Source organism: Mustelus asterias, chromosome 6, assembly GCF_964213995.1.
Source record: "Mustelus asterias chromosome 6, sMusAst1.hap1.1, whole genome shotgun sequence".
NCBI classification, from domain to species: Eukaryota; Metazoa; Chordata; class Chondrichthyes; order Carcharhiniformes; family Triakidae; genus Mustelus; species Mustelus asterias.
The window spans coordinates 115,439,565-115,451,691 of NC_135806.1; the positions used below are offsets into that span (position 1 = coordinate 115,439,565).

A 12,127-nucleotide genomic window follows, 5' to 3' on the forward strand; every position below is an offset into this window, starting at 1 on the left:
AATCCCACCCAAGGAGTCTGGCATCAGTGAAAGTAATGGGGTGGAAATGGCCGAGTGGATTAATATTAGATCAATGACATCACTGGATTAATAGTCTACTGATTATTAATCCAGAAACTCAGCTAATGCTCTGGGGACCCAGGTTTGAGTCCCACCACAGCAGATGGTGGAATTTGAATTCAATAAAAAAACATCTGGGATTAAGAATCTACTGATGACCATGAAACCATTGTCAATTGTCGGAAAAACCCATCTGGTTCACTAATGTCCAGGAGGGAAGGAAATCTGCCATCCTTACCTGGCCTACGTGTCTCCAGAGCCACAGCTCAACTACCTTTGGGCAACTAGGGATGGGCAATAAATGCTGGCCAGCCAGTGACGCCCGTGTCCCACGAATGAATAAAAAAGTGGCCATGAAGCTGCTGGTTGTCCTTGGAAAAACAACTTGTTCTTTAGGGAAGGAATAAATCCTGAGGTTTCAATGAATGACTTCCAACTGTTATGTTATTAATTTGGATTGTACAGGTTGTACTTAAGTTAAACAATATCCATATTTTTGATGAGTTTATATATACATTTTTTTTAAAAAATCAATTCTATTGACGTGTCCACGGGGATGTGATTGACGTGTCTCACTGTCCACGGGGATGGTGCCAGAGGACTGGAGAATGGCGAATGTTGTTCCTCTGTTTAAGAAACGGAATAGAAATGACCCTGGTAATTATAGACCGGTTAGTCTTACTTCGGTGGTTGGTAAATTGATGGAAAAGGTCCTTAGGGATGGGATTTACGACCATTTAGAAAGATGCGGATTAATCCGGGATAGTCAGCACGGATTCGTGAAGGGCAAGTCGTGCCTCACAAATTTGATTGAATTTTTTGAGGAGGTAACTAAGTGTGTTGATGAAGGTAGGGCAGTTGATGTCATATACATGGATTTTAGTAAGGCGTTTAATAAGGTCCCCCATGGTCGGCTTATGATGAAAGTAAGGAGGTGTGGAATAGAGGGAAAGTTGGACGATTGGATAGGTAACTGGCTGTCTGATCGAAGACAGAGGGCGGTGGTGGATGGAAAATTTTTGAACTGGAGGCAGGTTGCTAGCGGAGTGCCACAGGGATCAGTGCTTGGTCCTCTGCTCTTTGTGATTTTTATTAATGACTTAGAGGAGGGGGCTGAAGGGTGGATCAGTAAATTTGCTGATGACACCAAGATTGGTGGAGTAGTGGATGAGGTGGAGGGCTGTTGTAGGCTGCAAAGAGACATAGATAGGATGCAAAGCTGGGCTGAAAAATGGCAAAGGGAGTTTAACCCTGATAAATGTGAGGTGATTCATTTTGGTAGGACTAATTTAACTGTGGATTACAGGGTCAAAGGTAGGTTTCTGAAGACTGTGGAGGAACAGAGAGATCTTGGGGTCCATATCCACAGATCTCTAAAGGTTGCCACTCAAGTGGATAGAGCTGTGAAGAAGGCCTATAGTGTATTAGCTTTTATTAACAGGGGGTTGGAGTTTAGGAGCCGTGGGGTTATGCTGCAACTGTACAGGACCTTGGTGAGACCACATTTGGAATATTGTGTGCAGTTCTGGTCACCTCACTATAAGAAGGATGTGGAAGCGCTGGAAAGAGTGCAGAGGAGAATTACCAGGATGCTGCCTGGTTTGGAGGGTAGGTCTTACGAGGAAAGGTTGAGGGAGCTAGGGCTGTTCTCTCTGGAGCGGAGGAGGCTGAGGGGAGACTTAATAGGGTTTATAAAATGATGATGGGGATAGATAGAGTGAACGTTCAAAGACTATTTCCTCGGGTGGATGGAGCTATTACAAGGGGGCATAACTATAGGGTTCGTGGTGGGAGATATAGGAAGGATATCAGAGGTAGGTTCTTTATGCAGAGAGTGGTTGGGGTGTGGAATGGACTTCCTGCAGTGATAGTGGAGTCAGGCACTTTAGGAACATTTAAGCGGTTATTGGATAGGCACATGGAGCACACCAGGATGATAGGGAGTGGGATAGCTTGATCTTGGTTTCAGATAAAGCTCGGCACAACATCGTGGGCTGAAGGGCTTGTTCTGTGCTGTACTGTTCTATGTTCTATGTGTGTATCAAAGACAATACTGTTAATTGCTGCTAAATCGACCATCTCAGCATTCAGGATTTATTGGTGATGAATGTGGTTACAGACAGTGCTGGCAAGCATCAGCACAGCAATGTGGCAATTTACTGCAGAGCCTTTAGCATGCTGGCCTTAAAGACATAGTGGCATGATTGGTTACTTACATATGTCTTCAATGCTTCACTCACAGTTGGCGACAACATGAGGAAGCAGATAATGGTTCCCAGAATGTGGTAGATGGTGTACATGACTCGGGTACTCGTGGAGGTTTTAATGTTTGGGCAGCAGCTGCAGCAGAGTGAGCAAGCGCTGGAGCCACAACAACAGGCCAACTGAGGGTAGAAAGGAAAAAAGACAGCTTTAAAAATCACATTGAAAAATTGATCGCACCCAGTTGTAAACATGAATCGGTTCTTCCCAAGGTCAATTCTGGTGACGTCAGCCATTTGGCCCGTTTCTGTTCTGATTTACACCCACTGTAAAACCATTAGATGGTATCGGTTTGTCACAATATTGTCTCGTTTAGAGTTTATAAAATTATTCCAGCATTATCTGGAAAATAACATGCTTACATATCCAACTGATCAAGCTTTTAATTCCCACCGATCGGCTTTTACATGCCGTGTCATGGCAAAAGTAACATGTTGGTCCTCTTGAATCATGCTGATCTTCCACACTGTCTTTTTCCTAGCCTGTGAAACATCTGTCTTTTCATTTCTGCTGTCCACTCTGCTCATTAGCACTGCTCTTATCCCTCCAGCTTCTCGCAGTTTGCAAACAAAGGTTTACCGTCATCTATATGTTTATGGGATAGTTCACAACCATCAGCCATTACAGCAGCCTCTCTTAGTTTAGAAACTTCAGTCCCTTGGGCGGGATGCTATTCCCAAAGGGATACAATTTATAAACTCTTCCATTAGCAACACAAATCTAAAGGTTTCCACAACCATGGGCGGCACGGTGGCACAGTGGTTAGCACTGCTGCTTCACAGCTCCAGGGACCTGGGTTCGATTCCCGGCTTGGGTCACTGTCTGTGGGGAGTTTGCACATTCTCCTCGTGTCTGCGTGGGTTTCCTCTCTGTGGTGAACCATAGTTGGTTACCACTATGAGTGCTGAGCCATGGATGGTCAGCACTATGGGTGTTTGTAGATATGTTACTGTAGTTACTGTTGGTGTTAGGGTTGGGCTGTTCTACCTGTTGATATTGTTCTGTGGTACACTCCAGTTGGCTCCGCCTACCAGGGGAAGTATAAAGGTCACTGCACTGCCTGGTGACCCTTTAGTCTGGGATTGTATTGTATATAGTGTGCTCCATTCTTGTCAGTAATAAAAGCCTTTATTTCCCGGGTACAATCTAGCCTCCCGAGTGATTTAATCGCGCATCACTCCCACAGTCCAAAGATGTGCGGGTTAGGTTGATTGGCCATACTAAAATTGCCCCTTAGTGTCCTGAGATGCGTAGGCTAGAGGGATTAGTGGGTAAAATATGTAGGGATATGGGGGTAGGGCCTGGGTGGGATTGTGGTCGGTGCAGACTCGATGGGCCGAATGGCCTCTTTCTGTACTGTAGGGTTTCTATGATATGATTTCCATGATTCAAATACCAGTTCCTTTACTCTAGCGAATGCCACAAAAATCTGATTTTGTCACTTCCTCAAATTTCTAAATTTCTATGCACAAGCACACAATCTGCAGAAAAGTGTCAAATAAACTTCCAATATTTTCCCTACCAAAACACTTTATAATAAAATTGTCCCAGTTTCTCTAGGCCGTGGCAATTTTGCAGAAATTTTCTCAAGTGATACAAAGTACACTTCAACTTCTACCTCACGGAATTTAGCTACTAAGTGAATACTCCTGGCCAAATCCAAACCAGGAGTGGAAGCTGACTCATCGCCAAGTTCCCCTGTTCACATAATCAAAAAACTGTTCTCAGTCCAGTTCAAACATTTTGGCTTCCCTTTTTTTATTTGCAATTCAAGGCTTTGCTTTGCCCATGCTCTTTGGAATTCTAATTCAAGTTTACACATCTCCCCTCCTTTTGCCTCTTTCCAGTTCAATTATTTTTCCCCCCATTTCTCTTTCTCTCTTTGACTTCCCTTCAGAATTCTAATTCAATTTGCGCCATTGGTGGTTGAATCCTGGCTAACTCGGTCTGCATTTTATCTGGACTATCTTTAACGTCCTCGAGCTTCGGGTGTTGTGCCAAAACAGCAACGATTTCTGCCTTTTTAATAGTCTACTTTCAAATCTATTCCTCAACTCCTCTGCTGTTGCCTGCAAATTAACCTGCATTAACTGTTACACAAGGCATTCAAAGACATGACCCCCCTTTCGAGGAACGTTTTTGCAATAGCTGTGTGAACCATTTAATGAAAGCAGCAAAAGTCTTTGAGAAATCATGCTTGTTTAAATTCTGGCAAAACCCAGTGCACTCATCTCAGCCTTTGGATTCAAAATCCTGCAAGAGACCCCAATTTTTTAAATTCATGTAGAGACCAGTAAAAGGACATTTGAATTCCCAGTGACTGATTGCGCAAAGGGATTTCAAATTTGAAAATTTTTACTGTAACAAACAAACGCAAAGCAACATTGACTAAACACTATTGTTGTAGGCAACTTAAACTCTAGGCTTCAGAAAAGTATCCACCATTTAACTTTTGAAACAACCAATAATCCTCCTCCCTGGTTACACTTTACTCTGTCCCTCAAGCAGACCTTTCATTTTCCAGGAACCAGTCCAAAGGTATTCCCAACTGCCCAATGGCTCCCTTAAATTTTCTTTTCCAGTTAGATAACAACTAATCCCCAAACTGACTTCCAAAGCGTGGGTTACCCTGGAGATGCTTCCCTCTATCCAAAGCTAGACGAACCTTCCAGCCACAGTTGAATCCTCACAAACTTGGCCTCTTCAATCTGTGCCTGAGCTCTCTGTCTATCTTGTTATTATAACCGTTACAAAGCTTGATTTACCCTACGAGAAACGGAGGCTAACAGTCTACCCAAAGTAGACAGAAACACTCTTCCCATTACCTACAACAGTGAACATCATCTTCCTTCTTCAACACATTCTTCCCTTTAAAACAACCTGGGCCTCTCTGTCCCCATTGCAACCATGTCACCCAAGCTTGTTGTCAAGCAGGATTCAGAGCAAGTCATATGACACCCCCCCCCCACCCCCACCCCTCACCCCCCACCAATTGCTCCATTTTGCCTTCAATTAATTACAGTCCCAAAACATAACAAATTTATAAACTTCATATTTGTAGCACCTTATCTAGAAGAACACATCATGTTTCGATCATGTGCCTTACTTGCCTCTTATTAGTGTGGACGTATGTCCCCTTAGACTAGTCTAAAGTTGGTATTGCAAATTGGGACACTAGGGCACTTTTGCAGGCCAATGAGTGCAAGCCATCAAAATGTACAGCAGGGTAAGAGGTACAATGGACAGCACGGTGGTACAGTAATTAACACAGCTGCCTCACTGCTGGTTCAATTCCGGCCTCAGGTCCCTCGCTGTGTGGAGTCTGCACATTCTCCCCATGTCTGCGTGGGTTTCCTCCAGGTGCTCTGGTTTCCTCCCACACTCCAAAGATGTGCTACGTTGCCCTTAAATGTCAGGGGAATTAGCAGGGTAAATACATGGGGTTACAGGGATAGGACCTGGGTGGGATTGTTGTCAATGCAGACCTGATGGGCTGAATGTGAGCTTTTGAACATTAGCTGATCCAAACATGTGCGGGTTAGGTGGACTGGGCCATGCTAAATTGATCCTTAGTGTCGGGAGGACTGGCTAGGTTAAATGCATGTGGATAGGACCTGGGTGGGATTGTGGTCGGTGCAGACTCGATGGACCGAATGGCCTCCTTCTGCACTGTAGGATTCTATGACCTATATTAAATGTAAACATTAATGTCTGATACTGTATATGGAGTCCGAGTTTAAATTCAGCTCGTCTGGTACGCACAATTGCCCGTGACTTTGGGTGCTGTACGACTTCTGACCAATATTTGTCCCTCAGTTCAACATCGGGGACGAGGACAACCGATTCACTGGTCATTGGAACCTCATTAATGTTTGTGAGACCTTGCGATGTGAAAAAGGAGTTCCGCATTTGTTTGCAAAACAAGAAGCTTTCCACTCCAAAACAAGAAAGTGCTCTGGGATGATCATGAGGAATGTGATAGCGTGCTATAAAAATTTCTTCAAAGAAAAGCTATGACTTACTGTCAGAGTTCCAGGGAGATGGGCAGAACCATTCTCCTAAATCATAGCCTGCTGCTAGGAATCGGGGTTAAACAAAGCTCCAGCCAGAAGTGGAATGACAAATAGTTAAAAAAACTGTTTATATAACGGAAGTTTCATCATCAAAATACTGACAGTAAGAATTCTAACTATCAGCATTTAATCAAAGCTATTTGGGACAAGGCAGAAGAATCATAGAATCCCTACAGTGCAGGAGGCCATTCAGCCCATTGAATCCCACACAGGCCCTTTCCTGTAACCCCATGTATTTACCCTGCTAGTCCCTCTGACACTGAGGGACAATTTAGCATTGGCCAATCAACCTAACCTGCACATCTAAGGATATAGCCCAACAGTCACCTCTCACTATCATAGAATCCCCACAGTACAGGAGGAGGCCGTTTGGCCCATCACATCTGCACCTACTCTCCAACAGAGCACCTTATCCAGGCCCACTCCAGCCCCATTCCCTTAACCCCACGCATTTACCCTGCTAATCCCCTTAATAATGCTCTGTAAATCGTGTAGCTGATACATAATTTTTGAATCAATGGTCAGAGTTGCTTGGGCACGGTGGCACAGTGGTTAGCACTGCTGCCTCACAACATCAGGGACTGAGGTTCAATTCACGGCTTGGGTCACTGCCTGTTTGCACATTCTCCCCGTGTCCGCGTGGGCTTCCTCTGGGTTCCTCCCACAATCTGAAAGACGTGCTGGTTAGGTGTATTGGCCATGCTAAATTCCCCCTCAGTGTACCCGAACAGGCGCCGGAGTGTGGTGACTCGGGGATTTTCACAGTAACTTCATTGCAGTGTTAATGTAAGCCTACTTGTGACACTAACAAATAAACTTTAAGCTTATATTTTAGACTGTAATGTTGGGAAAAATTTGCACTCAGATTTCAGCAAGCTCCAGTACATGCATACATGTAATCTCCATCGCCCTCACACATCCCCTCCCTCCCCCGAGAGATTAACATTAGGCTGTTCCTGCCCCACAGCCCCTCACACAGCAACAGCAGATCAGAGCAAGGCACCGGATGCCATGAAAGGCAAGCCCCCTTTGGATGGTAATGCAGTACATGATCCTGGAGGACCAGGAGGACACATGAACATCTCATTTCAGCCGCGCAGCATCTGGAAAGTTCCACGCCACGCCTTCACATACAAAGAACAGCAGGATAAATAGAAAAACCACAAATGAAAAACATTTTGCTGCTCTGCATCCCTAAAACAGCAATGGGGGGGGGGGGGGGGGGAGGGTTGGGAGAACATTTATTTTCAACTCTATTTCCATCTTTTTCCATCTCATATTTTATCAAATATTTGTGTTTTTTTAAAAATAACTCTTGCCTGAAAGAAGCATTTTCCCCTGAAATATCTTGTATGTGTGGATGTTTATTGAAGCATCCGGTCACATTAATTACACCTTCCACTTCCCCACCCAGCCTTTTACACAAACTGCACTGAAGTATGTCAGTGTCCAGTCACACAGAGCGGTGGGGTGACCGAGGAACCGGTTTACACTTGATGCATCTGCAGTACCGCCAAACGATTCCTTCATAGTTTCTATTTGAGTTTCCACTTGCTTTCCCCGTGTTTCGTGTTAAATATATTGCTGGGTCAGACTGGAGGGTGGGGTGTGGGGGGAGCGGTTAGGGTTGTTTTGGTGAACTTCTGACAAATATCACATCTAGAAGCTTATATCATAGAAGTAAATGGAAGAGGATATAAAAGCAATGGGAATGGACTGAACCGTCCTACTCCTGCTCCAATTGTCTATGTTTCTATAAAGGCCAATATTCCATCAGTACTTTTAATTTCTTTTTGTACCTGTGCACCAGCTTTTAGCAATTTGTGTACATGAATACTTAAATCCAAGTGGTGTTCCACAGCTCCCAGTTTCTCCCATTATGACAATCTGCTGATTTGCCTCAGATCCAAAGTAGTTCAGCTCACGTTCCCCCCATCCACATTGAACTTCACTTTGTATAACTTTGTCCACTTATTTAGTGTTGTTTGCATTCCTTTGTACCATTCAAGTAACTTATTGCACCTCCTAAAGTGTCAGCTGTAACTTGGATGTACAACTCTCTATTCCTTCAACCCCCTTTGATATACGTCCCCAAGAAGCAGAGACTCTCAATACAGCTCCTCGGGGAACACAGATTTTCACATCCTGCCAATTAGAGAATGAATCCTTTATTCTTACTCTCTCAGACAATTACCAGTCCATCACAAGGTTACCCATACCTCCACCCCCTCCCCCTCACCACCACCATTCACTCCCAGTTTGAGTTATGGACACAGTGTCCATAGACATTCCCCTATCCACCTTGCTGATAATCTCCTAAAAAAAAAACTAAACTCATCAAGCATAATCTAACCATCACAAATCAGGGCCTACTCTTTGATAAGCTCCTATTTATTTACAGATCTCCCTGTGTGTATAAAGAGTGGATAGTGGATGTTAGCAAGCATACAGCTTACATCCACAGAAGAATAGGCCCCATCGGAAATCTTGATCTCTGATGTCCAGTTATAAACTCCCTTAACCTCTGCACAATTGATGTTAAACTGATAGGTCTGTAGTTAGCTGGCTTCTCCCTTAATTCTTAAAAAGGTTTATTTGAGGAGAAGCGGTTTCACCCAGAGGGTGTTGGGAATCTGGAACTCACTGCCTGAAAAAGAGGCAGGAACCCTCACAACATTTGAGAAGCATTTAGATGACACTTGAACACCACGGCATGTGAGGATACGGACCCAGTGCTGGAAAAGGGGATTAGAATAGATCGGCGTTTGATGGCCGGCACAAACACAGTGGGTTCTCTTCTTTCTGTAAAACTCTACAGGTGGGATTTTAGGGTCTCGCTCGTGCCGAAACCGTAAAATCCCACCAGGAGGTCAACAAACCTTCCCACTGTCCGCCCCTCACCCGCTACGAGTCACGTGGTGGACGGGGCGGTAAAATTCCGGTTTACGTCTCTATTTACCATGCCATAAATCAGTAAGACCATAAGAGCAAATCACATTACAGAACCGATATGTATTGCTGAATAAAGTGGCAAGCTGTCAAAAAACAAAATTCAACAGCATGTCTTTTTCAGCAACGTTCAGGTTCCATACAACCAAACAACTACTGACACGCTGCACTCTTACAGGAGGCAATTTGAGCAACAGCAGGTGTTTGAACTTGAGCCAGCAGACAAAGAAAAGGTGTGGGTTTTCCTTTAGATGCAGAACTGAGAGAAAGCCTTGAAAGCAGCAGGGTGACAACATGTGCAAAGGCTCGAACAGAAAGAGCAGCTTTGCCATGTTACAGATCTCCCTGTGTGTATAAAGAGTGGATAGTGGATGTTAGCAAGCATACAGCTTACATCCACAGAAGAATAGGCCCCATCGGAAATCTTCCTGCCCACACATAAATAATGTTCCCAGGCATCTCTAAACCTTGGATCATGAGATAGAATGGAGACAGAAGCCCTACAGTGCAGAAGGAGGCCACTCGGCCCATCGAATCTGCACCGACCACAATCCCACCCGGGCCCTATTCCCGTAACCCCACACATTTACCCGGCTAATCCCCCTGTCACTAGGGGTCAATTCAGAACGGCCAATCAACACATCCTTGGACTGAGAGAGGAAACCGGAGCATCCAGAGGAAACCACACAGACACCAGGAGAATGTGCAAACTCCCCACAGGATAGCAAAGATGGAGAAAGTTTGAGCCATCACACGGACATCTTTAATCAGAATGGCAAACTCAATTGCAACCCAAAGCAGTTCCAGTAATTTTACATTTCTGCCTAAATTTCATCAGTACATTAAAAAAAACGATGCCAAAACTGCCGCTGAAAGGAATAAGAAAGAATCCACATAGAAACAACAGCCTGTGTGTTTGTGCACTGTCACTTTAGTCAAATCAAAGCTTTCTTCTGACGGAGTTACAGAGCAGTTTTACAACTGTATAATCCATAAAATGTTTGGTTATTAATTAACCAAAAAAAAAATCCAACTACTTTTGATTTGAGACTTCCAGGCATCATGAGATATTAATGCAGTTATCACTAATTCCATTCCACTAATGAAACCAATATTGATAGACATCAATAATTAAATCAGTCATACTTCACAGAATCGTACCTGTCTGTGAACATAAATAATATCTCCACTCTGGGAAAATACACACAAATACATTTCCTGTCTCTGCTCTGACTCATTGTAGGGTTTCCCTCCGTGTCAGCAAATGTCAGTAAAAGCAAGAAATCCCACTGACAGATGGAACTGCTCCCAAGGCACCTCAGCAATTGTCCAAAAACAACAGGTTGTTTTTTAAGCAAAGAAAAAACCCACAGACGATTATACTGGGATCATTTAAAATTGAATGTTATGGAGATACTTAGTTTCAGTTAGAATAGAACTATCGAATCCCTACAGTGCAGAAGGAGGTCATTTGGCCCATCGAGTCTGCACCAACTCTCTGACAGGGTATCCCACCCAGGCCCTATCCTTGTAATCCCACACATTTACCGCACTAATTCCTTGGATGGCAGGTCTGTCATATGAGGAGAGACTAAGTTGGTTAGGAGTATATTCACTGGAGTTTAGAAGAGTGAGAGGGAATCTCATAGAAACTTGTAAAATTCTAACAGGATTAGACAGGATAGATTCAGAAAGAATGTTCCCAATGGTGGGGGAGTCCAGAACCAGGGGTCATAGTTTGAGGATAAGGGGTAAATCTTTCAGAACTGAGACGAGGAGAAATTTCTTCATCCAGAGGGTGGTGAATGTGTGGAATTCACTACCACAGAAAAGTAGTTGAGGCCAAAACATTGTCCCATTTCAACCATCTAACCTACACATCTTTTGGCCATTAAGGGGCATTTTAGTACAGCCAATCCACCTAAACTGCACGTCTTTGGACTGTGGGAGGAAACTGGAGCACCCGGAGGAAACTCACACAGACACAGGGAGAACATGCAAACTCCACACAGAGAGTCACAGAAGGCCGGAATTGAACCCAGGTCCCTGGTACTGTGAAGGAGCAGTGCTAACCATTGTGCCACCATGCCGCCCATTTGGGTCACTTTTTTTGGGTCCTTGCAAGTCTCCACAGTCCTATCACATCCAGCTGTGAATGTAGCTGACAACCAGATAACCAACAAGTTCAATTTGCATCTCCACCACGAAAGAACCCAGCGTATGGATGCAAGATACCGGGATAAAGTGCTTCAAGCATCTTCAGCCAAAGTGGACAGTTCTACTTGACCTCATCCACTGAGATCCATATAATCTAGGACGCAAAATCAATCTGGTTTGTTCAAAGGAGTGGGTAAGTGACTGAGTGCAGCAGACAGTGAGTGCCCTGACAACATCCCAGTTCTAGTGAAGACAACTTGGGCAACAATGTTAGGCACAGTCCCAACAAAGCTATTGCAGAACAGTTATTACACTCAGTACCATCCATCAATGTGAAAAACTGCCTAAGGATGTTACCTCCATAAAACACAGGAAAAAAATATATTCTGGTCAATTACCACTGTACTCAATACTCAGCCCCTTCATCGCGTGTAATTTGTAAGATTCATATCAGGCTGTCAGCTATGATTCCTGGAGGTTTTATCACATGCCTTGCCCTCATGCTCCAGTCTATAGTAGGCACAACGCATCCATCCTTGTGACGCACTGCTTTCCTATGCCAACTGGAAAGCAAAAAGACTCATGTCCAATTGGAGGATGATTGACCGCAAGGCAAACAACTTTCT

At 44.1% G+C, this 12,127-nt stretch overlaps 1 protein-coding gene across 2 annotated transcripts in view; it reads right to left on the minus strand.

Moving 5' to 3' along the window:
- serinc5 (serine incorporator 5) overlaps nt 1-12,127 on the minus strand; it is a 90,200-nt gene that overhangs the window by 48,488 nt on the left and 29,585 nt on the right. For both annotated transcript variants that reach the window (XM_078214999.1, XM_078215000.1), the window contains exon 2: nt 2,277-2,444. In XM_078214999.1, the coding sequence (XP_078071125.1) occupies nt 2,277-2,444 (168 nt within the window). The remainder of the gene's footprint in view (nt 1-2,276; nt 2,445-12,127) is intronic.